At 38.7% G+C, this 16,676-nt stretch overlaps 2 protein-coding genes and 1 long non-coding RNA gene across 6 annotated transcripts in view; 2 read left to right on the top strand and 1 right to left on the bottom strand.

The window, feature by feature from the left end:
* Window positions 1-477: 477 nt before the first annotated feature.
* Window positions 478-5,863, bottom strand: LOC144089863 (uncharacterized). Its single transcript, XR_013305207.1, has 3 exons — window positions 5,417-5,863; window positions 5,054-5,184; window positions 478-1,251 (listed from the first exon to the last, which is right to left on the bottom strand). It is a non-coding gene; the product is annotated as an uncharacterized LOC144089863 (long non-coding RNA).
* A 93-nt stretch (window positions 5,864-5,956) lies between these two features.
* On the top strand, window positions 5,957-10,648 carry otx2b (orthodenticle homeobox 2b). The gene is made up of 4 exons (XM_077621608.1): window positions 5,957-6,301; window positions 7,572-7,779; window positions 8,120-8,271; window positions 9,159-10,648. The coding sequence occupies exons 2-4, from the start codon at window positions 7,683-7,685 to the stop codon at window positions 9,825-9,827; spliced, it is 918 nt and encodes a 305-aa protein (XP_077477734.1). The 5' UTR covers window positions 5,957-6,301; window positions 7,572-7,682; the 3' UTR covers window positions 9,828-10,648.
* Window positions 10,649-12,307: 1,659 nt separating this feature from the next.
* The window catches only part of LOC144089706 (uncharacterized), a 44,190-nt gene continuing 39,821 nt past the window's right edge, over window positions 12,308-16,676 (top strand). For 2 of the 4 annotated variants that reach the window (XM_077620808.1, XM_077620807.1), the window contains exons 1-6: window positions 12,316-13,229; window positions 13,426-13,505; window positions 13,594-13,689; window positions 13,780-13,829; window positions 15,003-15,158; window positions 15,340-15,425. In XM_077620808.1, coding sequence (XP_077476934.1) covers window positions 13,130-13,229; window positions 13,426-13,505; window positions 13,594-13,689; window positions 13,780-13,829; window positions 15,003-15,126 — 450 coding nt within the window. In that variant the 5' untranslated portion in view covers window positions 12,316-13,129 and the 3' untranslated portion in view covers window positions 15,127-15,158; window positions 15,340-15,425. Of the gene's footprint in view, window positions 13,230-13,425; window positions 13,506-13,593; window positions 13,690-13,779; window positions 13,830-15,002; window positions 15,159-15,339; window positions 15,426-16,523; window positions 16,643-16,676 lie in introns of all 4 variants that reach the window. The other 2 variants (XM_077620809.1, XM_077620806.1) reach the window with 2 other exon arrangements.

Raw genomic sequence — 16,676 nt, 5'->3', positions numbered from 1 at the left:
TAAACAAACAACCAAGAGATTTACATCAGGGCTATTAAAGTGAACGAGTTAATGACGCATTGGTGCTAAAGTTTGTTTAATTCAGGAATTGAAGTCGAAGTTTCAGCCGTGACTTCCACATGGGTCATTTGGACGGTAGTCTGTGTTTTTCTTGTATTGTGGTCACATGGGTTATATAGTCAGGTGCTTTTAAAACATGGCGGTTTAGAGGGTACACATTTGGGCCTCTAGTTAATAAGGTAGCTTAAACTTTCTTTGCTTAGCTGATGCTTTTTATTTTATTTTATTGAAAATTCATATACATACACACAAGAAGTGTAAAGAAGGCTACAATTAGTAAGTCATTTCTTGTCAATGACGATGATAGACAAATCCATTCCATTTGAACTCCTTTAGGATGGAACATTTTCTATGGTCAGGAAAAATATTTCTAATAATAAATGTTCCAAAGTTGGTGAAGTTTCCACAGAACTTTTTTTAAACAATGCCAAATATGTACCGTAAAAAAACTGCTTCAAATACATTACCAAAAGTGCAGTGTTTTCTATCCCCAGTTTTATGAGATTCATTGACATGCTTGTTTAAAATAACAATTAGGCTTTTTCTCTGGTGTGGATGAGTAATAAGGGAAATTTGTATAATGTGAAACTCGAACATATTATTTATTTAGAATGACCAAAAATATGCTGTCGATAAGTAATTAATCTAGAGATAAATATTTATGAAAATCATGGAAAAACGTATTAAAATTTTGAACTGGTTGAAAGCCATATTTACAAGTGATATTTTACATTTCATTTTTTATTTAGAATTTTTTTTTATTTAATCAAACAAATACTTCTTGAGGTTCATTTCCACTGACAAGATTTAGCAATAGTGCGGAACACCCTGGACAAACAATTTCGCACCAGCGTAAATATACATATAAATCTTTAACAGATATTTACACATTAAACAACAATACTCAGTAGGAATGAATTCATCTCTATGAAGACAATGTATCGGCAAGTACTCAATGCAATTACTTGTACTGGGTGCGGAAGAATGGTATTGGTGCATCTTTAACACACACCTGACTTCCTGCAATAAATAAGACTCAAAAGTTTGAGGTCACTTCAGTGTCTTTGCTGGCGGTCTTCTATATCTTCCGTCAACCTTGACTTGACCTTGTGTTAGTCCTTTCAACTCCCTCGTCTCTTTCGTGATGATGACAGGGAATTTAATTGCATCCGTTTGTTTGTAGGCGAACTCCTGCGTAAACACAACATAACAACAATTACAGCTCTAATTAAAAGGCATGAACTTGGCAAACACTGTCATGGCCTTGTGGGACCACATTTGCTCAGCATTGATAAAGAAAGGTTTATGATTGTTCTTAGCAACATAAAAGTATTTGGGCTACGTTCACACTGTATGTAGGTCAATTCCAATTTCTTTGCCCATTTTCGACATATAGAACGTGATATTTTTATGCAGTGTGGACAAACCACCCTGCGATTGGCTGGCCACCATTGTTTTTGATGTCACACGTGAAGATATCAGGTTAAGGAAACGTTGGCTGCGGTATCAGGAAATCCTCAAAATTTCCACAAAAGAGTCAAGGTGAAGACATTTCGAAAGGACCATATACTTCCGTGAACACTGGGACACGTGCTTAGTCGCAGTGCACATGCGTGTCATTTTGCCGCTGCATTCTGTTCACAAAGTAAGTCACCAAAAAGACAATTAAAAACGGAATTGGGCATTATGTGAACGTGGTCTCAGACTCACGTACACAAAGAAATTCTCCAACAAAGGTTTTCTCACTTGAACTTTGACAATGTGGCTGGCTACTTGAATTTCCTCTTGTGTTTTGATGATTTTTGTACCTGTACACTCTGTTAGACCTTATACTTTGTTATTGCAATTGTTTACAATTACTCAAATAAATGTCTTAAAGTCTCCAATCCACATAAAACACAAGTCAAACTATGTTCACAAAATACCTGACTATACATTCACAATTTTCACCTACGCTTGTTATTCTGATTTGCCATGTACCATTCATTAGACACAATATAAAATATTTTTTGACACAGCATCTAAAGCACACAGATAAATGTGCAATAAAAACATTTTTAAAAAGTATCACAGTCAAAATCCATAGCCGCATTTGCACCCAAATCTTCATCATCACTTTCACAACAAAAAGATATTAAAGCAGTGAAAAGAAACATCTCAGCCACTTTGTGTCACTTATGAGAGCTTCTTTTCAGGGCAATATTGCACCCCTTTCACTCTCATTTGGTTTATATATATATAATATAATAGACAGTAAAAACAACGTATTGAGCATTACAGCACTTACCATTCACCATTTGTCATGGGAATATGTGCAACAAGTTTCCTGATCTTGTCTCCAAATATCCTGATGATGCAGGTGAACTACTTTGTGAACTCATTCATAATCAACAAGACATAGCTTTACAATTTCCATCCATGATTGTTCTTCCTCCTTTCCGACCACATTTTATAAAAGCCCCCCCTGTGTGTTTCTGTCCACTGTAGATTGAAACAAATGTAGTACCACCCCGTGCACTTTCATCTGGGTTTATCCTGCCAAATTGACATGATCACATGATTCGAAATCTCTATGTTGCATTTTCAATTACATATAAAAAGTGAAAGCTGCACTGGAGGCGTCTACAGGTTTTATGACCAATCTTTACAATTTTGGAACACAACTGCATTATGATTTGTTTATGGAAGAGTTTGATAAGCTTTGGCCAATTAAGTTAAAATAGTGATGTGATCAGGTTTATTTAAATAATTTGACCAAAAGAGTTACAGCACTATGAATTTTGTTGAGAGCATGTGATTTAGTGTAGTATTGACAATACTGGAAAAAAAACTGTTAGTATAATATGCATGGACTACATGTTAATATAGTAAAAGGTGTCCAAACTACGGCCCGTGGGCCACCTGAGGCCCACTGCCCAGTTTTTATTGGCCTGCATAAAATAATGTACTAAATATTATTGAATATGGCCCACAAAAGAATCTTAAATACAGCCTATATTATTTTGGAATTTTTAACTTTAACACAAGATGGAGGTAGTCACCTAAATCTCTCATTCATTTCCAATCGGGTTTTCAGTATATTGTTGTAGTTAGATAAATTTATGATGATTTATTTTCTTGACTTATCACAGACATTTACTCTTTGTTCATTTGAGTAGTGTAAATACATTTATCAGTGCTGTAGAGTGATACAAATGATTAATTCAATTAATCACATGAAATCCATTGTTAAATTCCAGTGAATTAATGTTTGGTTCATTTTTTAAATGTAAACATTCTGATATATTTTACAATATCCTTACACCTCAGGATGATTTTGTTGCTAGTGGGATTAAAGCCAATCACTGCCATTGACAGATATGAACCTCAAACCCATTTCAAGTGGGGATAAATAATTCCATAATCATGCATCACGATCGAATGACCCTCCCGGTTAAAATGGATTGGGCACCAACCGCCGTCAATAGCCACCAATGAGTCAATGTTTAAAAATACATTTTAAAAACATAATTTCTTTGGTACCCGATTTCCATCCTTTCAAATGAAAGTATAGAAGGATTTCAAGTTGGCCCTCGCATCCTTTTATTTTTCTGAAAGCGGCCCTCGGAGAGAAAAAAAGTGTGGACACTCCTGATTTAGTGTGTTTAGTGCACCTTATTTTATAAAAAGTGCCATAGTACCTATTCAGCTCATTAAACACAGCTCGAGATGATTCCCATTTGGTTTAAATCCCCTTCTTCCACACACACACACACACACAGCCCGCAGAAGCAATATGTATCATAAAGACTTGACTTAGCTGCGGGTCACACAAGAGTGAATATTTTTTGGGGGAAATGTCCCTGCCAAAGCCAACAGACTCTGCTACCATTTTCCACTGATGTTATATTTATAAAGACTTGTAAGAAAAAAGTGCCACTAAAATAGAAAGTCGAAAATCATAAAAGAAAACTGCAGGGTATTCATTTTTCTCCCTTCTTTTCAGCTCAGAATAAATTCCTCCAACACATTCCTCCTCTTCAGCCATGCAAATATAAAACAAGGAGCATCGTTGTATAATATATGTGACAGATGTGTATGTGTCCATATTTAAATTTCTCAACAGCTTGTCTTCTATTTGCTCTCCTCAATTATTTATGATCCATATATTTATTCCATCATGTCTTCTTTTCACATTGCCTATAATGTGCATAGACGCTGCCAATGACTTATTAATTAGCCCAAATCTTCAAACCACCACCCCTGAGCCCCTCGCTCGCCCCTCGTGGCTATCAAAGTGGGTGCAGTGAGACAAAGTGGGAATCACAGGTTGGAGGAGACCCCTGCTTTAATGCGCAGCCTCAGGTGGGGTGCAGCAGAGGCGGAGATAAAAGGCGGTGGGAGCCCGCCAGGGGCGCTTAACTCCTTGTGCCTTTAAACGTCCTTTTAACACGCACACTCCCCGCGGACGCCCCGCTTTTACCAGCTCATCAATTATTGAGCTATATAGTACTTGGACAGCCACATCACTGCCGCACGCGCTCATTTTGCGCGCACAGGAAAAATGAACGGATATGATTTCGGATGCAAAAGAAAAAGGTCGGCGAGAGCGCATTTTATTTCAAAAGCGTGAAAATGTATTTTATTGTTAAATGTCCGAGTACAATTTTACTCCTGATTCGCATTTCGTTGCTAAAAATGTGCAAAGGGGAATCTTTTTTTTAATGCCGTGTTGTTTTGAAACGGATTAAATAGCAAAGCTCGTGCAGAGTTATTTTCATATAGTGGGAGAAAATTCGAAATGATTCAAATGGATGATGTATTGCTTTTTATTTTAATGTTTGTGTTTTGAAACAGACTGAAAATGAAATTCGTACACATTTGGATATTTAAAAAAAATGACTAACTGGAATAATCAACATTTTTTTTACCATACGTTTAAAAAAATCATGTCAATTTGTCTGACATTTTTGTCTAACATATACTAAAATACTGAAATAATAAAAAAGGCTACCTGTGCTCCTGCTGCGTTTCCCAAGAATGACACAAAAAAATCCCTAGGTTGCATTTGAAATGAAAGCTGGAAAAAAATCCAACTTTGTGGGGACCATTGAAAAAAATACGTATCTTCCTTCGCCTTTAAATCTGTGAAAAGAGACAGAATGTGGTTAGGCCTCCATTGCTATAGCAAAAGCATCCAATGTGTGACAAAAAAACTATCAATAATCATGATTGGAATATGTGTGTGTTCAGCATTCAGCGAGCTGTGCATATCAACACTATTGTTGATCTGGAGCAAATATAAAAATGTCATGTCATTAAAGGCATGGCAATAAATGTCACATTTGCAACTTTGAATCATTATTCAATTATTTACCTTGCAGTTGGAACATCTTCATACACTCCTCTTCTTCACGGAGCTGCATGTGGGCGCAGGCCTGCAGTCTGTAGTGACACACATCTGCTCTGCGGATGAGAGGACACTTTTTAAAGAAATAAATCTCTAAATCCTCTTTTTTTTACCCCCTGCATGCGACACGTCGCGCAAACGTGAGTGAGAGGAAGGCGTCTCTCTCCTATTTTTTTTAACTCTTTCTCTGCATATCACTTGGATTGTTTATTTTTAATCTTTGATTTATCGGGACCGACTGAAATATCACTGAAGTTAAATTCAGAATACACTTTTTAAAAAAGACATGTCCCATCATCTGATTAACGTTGAGCATTTTCTAAATGGCATATTTTCATCCTAGAGTTTGGTGAAGAAATGGGATTTCTAGTTTTAAACTCCACTTCTCTCGCAGGGCCATTGGATGAGGATGGTGCGTCCAAAAAGTATCTGGTGGGGGGGCTGGGTTGAGGGAGGAGGTGGGGGGGTCTTCTCCACCAGTGTGTGAGGGAGCTGCACTCCTATTGGCTGCCTCCTTGTACAAATTCCAACTCCAAGCACTTCAGTCCCAACACACCAACAAATCCTATGTTGCCTCCTCCTCCTCTTCCTCCTCTTCCTCCTCCACCACCACCATCATCATCCTCCTCCTCCTCCTCATCATTTTGCTGCTACAGCCCTGCTTCAAAACCTAACGCACACACTCCACGTCAAACTTCTGGCTCTGACGCTGCGGATTCTTTTTTTTAATTTTGCCTTCTTTATATGCTGGGGCATTTTTTGGGGCGATATTGCGCAGGACGTTGATGCAATTTGACTTCCATCACTCGCGCAGTGTGGACACAGAAGACGTTTTCATTCTCTGGGAGAAAGGTGGGTTGAGTTTTATTATTATTATTAGTTATTTTTTTAGACCTTCGTCTCACTGAGAATTCGTTTATAGCACGACCGATTGTGGAATTTCAAATCTTGGAGCGTATTCAGTTTGTTATTCCCTTGAAAAGAATTCTTTTTTTAATAAACAATTGGAGGATCATTTAGTTGATAAAATTCTAAATAAGTTTAGAAAATTCTGCCATAAAAAAAGAACTAAAACATACTTGTTGGATTAAATGAAAAGAATAACATGGAGACTTGCGCAGCCTAATGGAGGCATATTGAAGAATAAATGTTTCTTAAAAGGAAAGTAAGTCAACTTTTCAGGAATACTCATACTCCGATTGAAAAAAAACATATTTGAACAAATGTAAATCAAAATATGATTTAGATATTGTCGTTACTAAGAATTTGACCATCCGTTTTCCATTTTAGGCCTCCAGTATTTCAAATTAAGATCTCAGATCATTGACCAATGTATTCGATGGACAATAATCCAACATATCATTCATTTTAATAAACAACAAGCAGGAAAAATGAACAAGAAACGAATTTCCTTTGACTTTATATCTCGCCGAATTGTCTCAATATGTGCAATAAATAACAAAAACATGATTTTGAAACTAACTTACAAAAACATTCATTGAAAAATACTCTGAATATTTATGAAGACATTGGACTGCAATCACTAAATTGCCACTTGCATTATCTGCTTAATTAATCCGAAAAATAAGGGGGAAGAAAATCTATCTACATTATATGATAATTCAACTCGGCAGGGCTGATGACGACGATGATGATTATGATGATGATGATTATTGAGCGGGAATGTGCAACTGGTTCGCGCGCATGTGTGTGTGTGTGTGTGCGTGTGTGTCTGTGTGTGTGTTTAAGCGTGACAGATTGGGACGAGGGGGTTAAAAAGAAAAACCGTTACAAAGCAAAGAAAAGCAACGATCAGTAACGGATGAAGGACAGCCATGTTGACATGATGCATTTTGCCATTGTCATTTCTACATTACATTTTAAACCTTATGGTATTCCCACTTTAATAAATTGATTCATCCATATTAAATATTATTTTTTTGCTTCAAATCCACTCATAAAATTGTGCAACAATTCATATAAGAATCCATTTTAAAATCATTTTTTTAAAGAAATAGCCTACATGGTTTTGTCATCTGTCCCTAAATGGAAAAAGAAAGTATATTGGGTCAGTGTGTTTGTTGATTGATATAAAGTTCACCGAGTTGACTTTTCTTTGCAGGTTTCTCCGGGGTGTGAGGACACGACAAGAAGACCACGTCAGGTTCCTATTAGGAGCTCCTCGTCCGTTTTCAACATTTTTTCCAACTTGAGCCAACAGACAAATATTAGCATGATGTCGTATCTAAAGCAACCACCTTACACAGTCAATGGACTCAGCTTAACCACGTCTGGAATGGACCTCTTACATCCGTCAGTGGGCTATCCAGGTAAGCATCACCTGTTCAAATGGGAAAAAATAAATGCTCCTTTCTCCAGGAACCTAATGAAAATATCCCAGGAAAAAAATGCCCATTTCTTCCAAGAGCTTAACTAAAATATCCCATGAAAAAAATCTATGCTCATTTCTTCCAGGAAGTTAAATAAAATATCCAATGAACCGCTGTTTATCTTTCATTCAATACAACCAGGCCAATTGGCTCAAACAGTCTCAATATTTAGGATTTCTAATTAGATTTGCAAACTAATTTGTTTTGTTGAAGAGCATTTCGTCTTATAACTCTCTTTGTTATTATTTTTTTTCAATGTGTCATTTTCTCGCTGTTGCAGCGACGCCAAGAAAGCAGAGACGAGAGAGGACTACTTTTACACGCGCGCAGCTGGACGTTTTGGAGGCGTTGTTCGCCAAAACGAGATATCCGGACATCTTCATGCGCGAAGAAGTAGCCCTCAAAATCAACCTACCGGAATCCCGTGTACAGGTGAGCGCAGCTAGAAACATTAAAATGTTGAAATAAAAACAGTGTAAATATTGATGATTGCTCGAGGATATATTTAGAGTAAAAAAATAATGTCTGTGGGTGTGTGCGTATGTAAGAGGAGGCATAAAACATAGGATTTTACATTTATTGGCGCAGGAAATTTGAATGAGTTAAGGAAAAAATAAGCGCACAAACTTGTTTCGATGCATGACTGTCATGATGTTCTGGATTAAAATAACTATGATACAATTAAACAAAAGAGAACTGCAAGGATTTGGAAATCAAGGCTGGAATTTTGGGTCAATAATTGTGCTTGTGTTACAAATAATATTGTTTAGCGAAGGGGAGAAACACTTATTTGGTTCCTCCCGCACACTCATTAAATGTGCCTGTTTTTTTCCACTTTTGATGATTTCTTATATAATTAAGTTTTGTTTGGTCGCTCATGTTATGTCCTTCATTGTTCTTATTAATTAACCCGTGTAATATTTCTTAATGAATTACATTGAAATAATGAGCCTTAACAACAGTCAATCCATTAAACGATGTTGACAAAATTGTTTGTTTTTCAACAATAGTCTTTTAAACGGACTTATGTTGGCAATAATACATATATCTTTGCCTATGTAAATATTTAACATTTTCACCAACACCTCCATGCATCGAAAAATCAGTGAATCGTGTTGACACCCATTTGTGATATGCACAATTTAATTTAAAAGTAAAAAAAATCCTTGATCCTGTTAGAGAGTTACATCCAAATGGCTTTTTTTCGTACATAAAACCCCGTTTGAACTGAGAAAGTTTCACTGCGCGTCCCTTTTCCTTTAAAAGAAAAAGAAAAAGTTTTTTGTCGCGAAATGACACAAAGCGGAACGTTTTCTCAGGTTTGGTTCAAGAACCGACGGGCCAAGTGTCGCCAGCAGCAACAGCAGCAGCAGAACGGCGGTCAGAACAAGGCGCGACCGGCCAAAAAGAAAAGCTCCCCGAGCCGAGAAGTGAGCTCGGAGAGCGGCGCCAGCGGCCAGTTCACCCCGCCCAGCAGCAGCAGCGGCGGCGGCAGCGGCGGCGGAGGAGGCGGCGGCGGAGGCAACACCACGGTGCCGGCAATCTCCAGCAGCACGGCGCCGGTGTCCATCTGGAGCCCGGCCTCTATCTCGCCGCTCTCGGACCCGCTGTCTACCTCGTCGTCGTGCATGCAGCGATCGTATCCGATGACCTACACGCAAGCCTCGGGCTACGGCCAGGGCTACGCCGGCTCCACGTCCTATTTCGGGGGCATGGACTGCGGCTCTTACCTCGCCCCCATGCACCACCAGCTGTCCGGCCCGGCTTCCACGCTGAGTCCCATGAGCACGAACGCGGTGGCGGGCCACCTCAATCAGTCCCCGGCGTCCCTGTCCACGCAGGGCTACGGCACGTCCGGCCTGGGCTTCAACTCCGCGGCGGATTGCCTGGATTATAAAGACCAAGCGGCGTCGTGGAAGCTGAATTTCAATGCCGATTGCTTGGATTATAAGGATCAGACCTCGTCGTGGAAATTCCAGGTCCTGTGAACACCACCGCGACGGACACTGGGGGCCTCAATAAAACTTGAAGGAGGCCCTCGATGGGACGTTTTGGGGCCCGACACCCTCCCTCTTAGAGGAGAGGTTTAATTTATTTTAGCACTGGCAACGAGATTTCTTGACTTTTTCCACTCACCTGTAGCCCCTCCAAACCTGGCCCCAACCATCCATGTTTATCAATGCACCGCTCACCTGTTGAGGACAGGTTGACCGCAGTTCCATGGAAGTAGAACCCTGGACTCCGAACCTCCTTTAATTAAGCTTCTTTGTTCCGCAACGATGAGGATGCCGCGTGGACATGGATGCACTACTTTATTTAAGAAAAAAAAGTGTTTATAAAGAATCAATATGTAGTTTCTAAGAGACAATCAGTGTGCGTCTTATAAATGGTATGTGCTTTTTTTATTATTATTTTATTTTCATCTGTGCTAGCCTTCAAAACTGTGATCTGTTGTATTGTATGCAATTTGTGAGCCCCTCCTCGCATCACTCTCTTCGAATCTGTTTTTTTCTTTTCTTCTTTCTTTCTTGAGGGGGAGAGCACGCTAATGATTAAATGAGACTTTTCAAGTGGTAGTGAAGGGTTAGACACACACACAGACACACACACAGACACACACACATACACACACACACACACAGACACACACTCATGCATCCACACACAAACATTCATACACAAGGCTCCTCTCCACCGGATCTCATCATGATGTGAGTTCGGTACTGGCTCCAAAGATGCTGTGACCTCCCTGCTGAAAGAAAAAACTGGAAAATAACAATAAACCGCATAAGATCATGTGTAATTCATATATATGATGATCTTTGGTTGCGTGTGTGTGTGTTTGTGTGCGCGTTCAAACACAATTTGGGTTGTATTACGATAAAAGTATGACATTCCAATGTAAAAAAAAATCAATATTTTTTTCTTTTTAAACTTAAAATAATACTATGAAATATGGCAAATGGGAAGAGAAACACAAATCGAATTGGTAATTTGTATGTATATATGTGTGTGTGTGTATATATATATATATATATATATATATATATATATATATATATATATATATATATATATATATATATATATATATATATATATATATATATATATATATATATATATATATATATATATATATATATATATACTGTTGAAACATTTTATTTATTTGTTTTAAAAATATTTTCAAACAATATTAAACATGGAGAACATATTAACGCCCCCACACCGACACACACATTTCCGGAAGCCCAATTCAAATAGTCCTCACAAATAGAGAAGGTTTAATCCCACAAAAGATGTTAATCCCAATGTTTTCACCTAGCAACAGTGGGACCCATTCAAGGCCTCAATGTGCCTTGCTCCATAAACGTGTTGAAATAACTCAATATTTCAAATTCTATAATTTGTGCACTATGCTTTAAAAATGTATATTTTCTTGTTTCACACCGTCATGGCATTGAGACTGCAGTTTTCAACATTACAATAACAATGACCTTTATTCTCTCATTTATGCACACATCAAGAGTCAAGATGCTCTATGGTAGATATTTATGTTTCCACACCTGCAATTTCAAACTCAGCAATAAAGTCACACACTATTATGGGATGTGTAATGAGTCGACGTGGCTCTGCAGCGAGCTAATTGTTAGAAGTCCAACATTCAATTAGTATCCTTGACATTGCCAATAATCTCTCTTTCATTGCAGCCTCCACTGGAGGAGCTCACTAATTAAAAGCTTGCTTGAAATAATCGAAGCGTTAAAAGACAAGAGCCACTTTGATTCCACTCCTGGATGCTTGTTAGTGCGCCTGCGCGTCGTTTATTTCAAAAATTAAAAAAAGAAAGGGGGTGGATTATATTCTGAAGGTCTAGCAATGCAGAACGTTCATTCAAGGGTAAATGTGTGCGTGCGCATGCGCCATTTTAGGAGAGGAACAATAAAACAATTGAACAAGGAGACAATAACTATAGGTTGGAGAGATGCGTGCATATTCATGAGAGGAGTCTGCACTGTGGGAACAACTGCACTTTGACCTTCTGCTCTGACAAAAAAAGAAAATATTATAGATATTATCATATTTGTAAATTAGAAATAGCATTAAACTCATCACTTCGAAAGAGATGTAGAGAGTGTCTAGAAGTAACCTGTTTCATGCACACTGCAATAAAGTGTACCCAGTCTTGTTATTGTAACCTCCGAGCCTGCAAGTGGACAAGTCATAGGAGAGATTAGAGATGGCCTCCACAAAGCGTCATATACGTACAAAGAGTTTTAATCAAGATTTGAGCAGCATATGGGCCCAACAGACGCTGCAGTAATCCCCCACTGCATTGGAGGGAGCGGCGGACTGCGGCGCCCCTCGGACCCCCGGCCCTTGCTCTGGGTGCTACTCCCTCGGCCAAAAGGACACCGGAGAACTGCTGCATTCATTGATGTCAAAAGAAAATTGTTTTTTTTCCATTGTTATTTTTCGTAGATACAAAAAGGCTTATAAGAAGCCTGACTTTGATTACATCCAAAAATATCAAGGCTACACACTAACTTTTTATTTTATTTCTTTTTAATTTGGAGACGGTACCTTATACCTTGAATTTTTATGACTATAAAACCTTTACTGCAACTACAGCTGCGACACATTAAAAAAACAAAACATCAATAACGACCTCGGCGGCCCGGAGGCTGAGTGGTTAGTGCATCGGCCTTACAGTGGGGGACCTGGGCTCAAATCCAGATCGGTCGAAATGTGTGGAGATTACATGTTCTCCCGAGGCCTGCGCTGCGTGGGTTTTCTCCGGGTGCTCCGGTTTCCTCCCACGTTCCAAAGACATGCATGGAAGGCTGATTGGACACTCTAAATTGCCCCTAGCTATGAGTGTGAGCGTGAGTGGTCTGGCCTAAAAAAATATCTGAATCACAGACTAATAAAAATTATGTCTTGTCCATGAATACTTATTAAATAATTCCAAATTGTCTGTCAGCTTCAATTCAATGCTTTTCCATATGAGAGCATTTAACCCATCACATGGAGGCCTTCACAATTAGTTTTGCAGGGAGGCCCTGCAGGATAAGATAAGCGTCGATAAAACTGTTGTTAACCAATCAGATTTCGAGTTGGCGACACTAAGGCCTTCTCACAGGCGTAGGGATACATCTTCGCTTTCACACACTATGATTGGCTAGTGATAGAGTGGACTAGCCAGAGCTACCGAACTGTATCTGGAGCGAGCTGCACAAGCAAATATATTGTTATGTTTATTTAATAGCGGTTTTGTCAACCCATAATGGCTGAAGGAGGAGAAGAAATTGATTTGTTTGCAGATTTACTGTCAAAACCATTTTCAAGACGGACTTTTCAAGAAAAGTTGGACATCATTAAGAAAGGTCAGACAACTGTTAACGTCAGTCTGTTTATTTAATCGCCTTGTATGGAAAAGGGAAAATAGCACGGAGCACTCACTAACTTATTTTCATCCTTTATCATGATCGTTCATTCCATTTCTTGTAAGATTTCTCTTTCCTGTAATAATTGCTTGGCAACTCCCAAATAGCTTGGTTGAATCAAGTTTTCCCTGTTTAGCATCAAGATGCAGCTCTTCCTGCGTGGCCAGAACACTCACGCCCCTGAGTTTACAGGAGAGGAGACTGAGCCAGATCAAGGTAAAACTAGTTAAAAAGAAAAACACCTAACCCTATCTGTTGAATCTTCAGTCTCTATATATGATAACTTTTGCTTTTTTGTTGCAAGTTTTCCCTGTTTAGCATCAAGATGCAGCTATTCCTGCATGCCCAGAACACTCACACCCTTAAGGTTACAGGAGAAAGGACACTGGGCCAGATCAAGGTAAAACTAGTTCCAAAAAACCCACCTAATCCTATCTGTTGAATCTCCAGTCTGCATATATGACAACTTTTGTTTTTTTGCACACATCAGGCCCACGTCCAGACTCTGCACTTTGGAGAATGCTGGCAGGCTTCTGGGAGGTTAATGTATTTATTTATTGTAGAATATGCAAATTAAATGAAAGCTTAAAACATCATTGTTATAATCTTGCAGTGGCGGTCCGTGCATTTTCTCGTAGCGCCTTCAACGTATCAATCCAACCCTCAAAAACTATTTTATGGCTATTAAACCTCTACTGCAGCTACAGCTGCGACACATAAAAAAAAATCAATAAATCAATTCACAAAAATGGGGTAAAATCCACTTCCTAGCAGCATTTCATGATTAAATACAAATACTGGAGCTTTTCAGACATTACAACCGGGCCGGGGGGTGATTTTCCCAGGAAAAGACAGCAATGAAAGTCAATGGCATACGGGTAAACATTGCCCGAAAATTGGGTAAAATCCAGCCGAAAACAGCATTTATAGATTAAATACAAATACTGGAGCTTTTTAGACATCAGAACCGGGCCCGGAGTATCATTTTCCAGGTAAAAAGACAGCGATGAACGTCGATACGTCCATATACGTCCATACGTGAAACAGCAAAAAAAATGCAAACAGCAACAGTCTTGTTTAATGCAGCACAGCCCGCAGAACTGATTGTGAAGCCTTTGAGGCAGATTTCTGATCCTGGCAACAAATAATGGCTGAAATGTGATTGGTTAAATGCTTCTATATGAAAACACACATCTGGAAGCAGTGCAACCAGGGGGGAAAGCAATGAAAGCAAGCTAAGAGACCATTTGGAATAATAAGTATTGATGGACAAAATATAATATATTATTCAGATATTTCTTAGGCCAGCAGAGAAGGCCTTGAAGGCCCTGACGGCCCGCCACTGTTTAAATGTCTAGAAGTAAAAAACAAACACTAAAGTGCATGTCATCACAATGTTCATAATGCGCAATACTGTATTTTAAAGGATTAAAGCCCAACCCAAAAATATTTACAGCTCCCCCACTAACTAATGCACGTTATGATGAAAACAATGTGTTTTTTAAGTATGAATGCCCAATCAACACGTATTTACAGCACCGCCCCCGCCCCACCCACTGACTAATGCATGTTACTATGAAAACAATGTATTTTTTTTTAAGTATTAAAGTCCAACCCAAAAGCATTTACAGCCCCCCCCCCCAACACACACACTGATTAACGCACGTTATTATAAAAACAATTTAGATTTTTGTGTGTGTCTATTTTTAATAGGCGTGGCCGAGGTCAGAGTTCAAATAGCCGACGTCAAACGCCAAAATGGCTGATGAACCAGGAAGCAACACGGGTGTGCAGTGCAGAGCAGCTCAAAAGTGACGCTTTGCCGGAGAAAGCCTGACAAACTTCTCACAGGACGATGCAGAACATTCGGTACGTTGTCATTTGGGGATTTCGAAGCCCCAGTTCTCGTCTTAAGAGTGATAAGAGCATGATTCGTTGACGTGATGTAGCCCCATGTGTGTGCAGACAACAAAATGTTTGCAAACAAATCGGCTACATTGCGTTACCGATCGCTCTTTGTTTAAAAAGAAATCATTCCATTGTGTTTCAGTCCCTCAACGAGCACAGACTGCTGGGAAACATCAAGAATGTGGCCAAAACGACCAGAAAGGGGCATCTTGTCGACGCCATAACAAAGTGAGTCATTTTTAAATAGTTTCGATTTTCTCTATCCGTGTAATATTTAAACGTCAGCGTTCAGCATTCAAGGCTTTGCGCAATTGGCTCGTTTTTCATCATGATACATTCAACTTTTGAATGAAAACACTAACTAGCTTGGTGTTTTTTTAATAGCAAAAACTTGTGGATAAGTCACCCACACAAATGCCATTAGTGGACGTGTAAGGAATCAACAGTAATCCCTCGATTATCGCGGTTAATGTAGACCAGACATGGCTGCAATAAATGAAAAACTGTAAAGTAGGGTCATACCTATTGAATTTAATTACAAAAAATACCATAGTGGCAAGTGTAGGAGTAGCTTCCGCTTGTGAGTTCATATATTTCTGAACTTACAAATAATAATCGAACTAAGGCTTTGTCATCATCATTTACTTGACAAAAGCCTAATTGTCATCATACCCAGATAACTGACGAAATTGGTAATTGGTACAAAAAAATTCTGCCATGTAGTGGAACTGTGCACTCAAATAGATTATATACTTTTACCCTGTTAACTTTCTTAAAGACCTCAGGGCTTGGACCGTTTCATTTTTAGTTTTAAATGTGGTTTCGACAAAACCTAAGTGACCTTTATTCAACAATAGTGCCAGTGTCATTTTGACCTCGGCATAAGAAGAAAAACGGAAGCTTTTTGGATATTATTTTTTTAAGAATGAATGGATTTAAAATAATTGACTGAAAAACTCAAGGCAGAAGTAGGATTTATTTTATTTGTTGTTTTCATGTAATTTGTACCTTGTGGTCCCTTGTCCAGTGTGTTTTCTATATTTCCCACCACATCAAGATCCTGATTATTTGTTTGTGGAGGAAAACATGAAAAATAGACTGGATAGGGGCCTTTAAAGACTCAGATCATTTTTTAGTTTTTTTAGACAAAAAGAAAACCAGACCATGTCTAATATTGCTTTTTGCAGTGTCTGAATAATGGGTACCCTTTTGATGTTTTATAGGAAAAAAAAGCTTAATGGAGGTTTTTTTAGTTAAATTAGGCCCTAGTCTGTTTCTTTTTTATGTAACTTGATATATTGTGCCTTGCCCCTTTTTGTTTTCCAGAGTTCCACCCAAGGGAGACAAGGTTTCCTGCCTATGTACAGATAGGCTGACGCACCCCCTCATTTCTCGGTGCTGGGTGTTACGCCAGAACCTATCTCCAAACGTTTTCAAAATAAAAGGTAAGACCTTGCAAATGGTTTTTTACTTAACTTT

This window comes from Stigmatopora argus, chromosome 15, assembly GCF_051989625.1.
Source record: "Stigmatopora argus isolate UIUO_Sarg chromosome 15, RoL_Sarg_1.0, whole genome shotgun sequence".
Taxonomy (NCBI): domain Eukaryota; kingdom Metazoa; phylum Chordata; class Actinopteri; order Syngnathiformes; family Syngnathidae; genus Stigmatopora; species Stigmatopora argus.
This window is presented reverse-complemented; position numbering and strand designations above follow the sequence as displayed.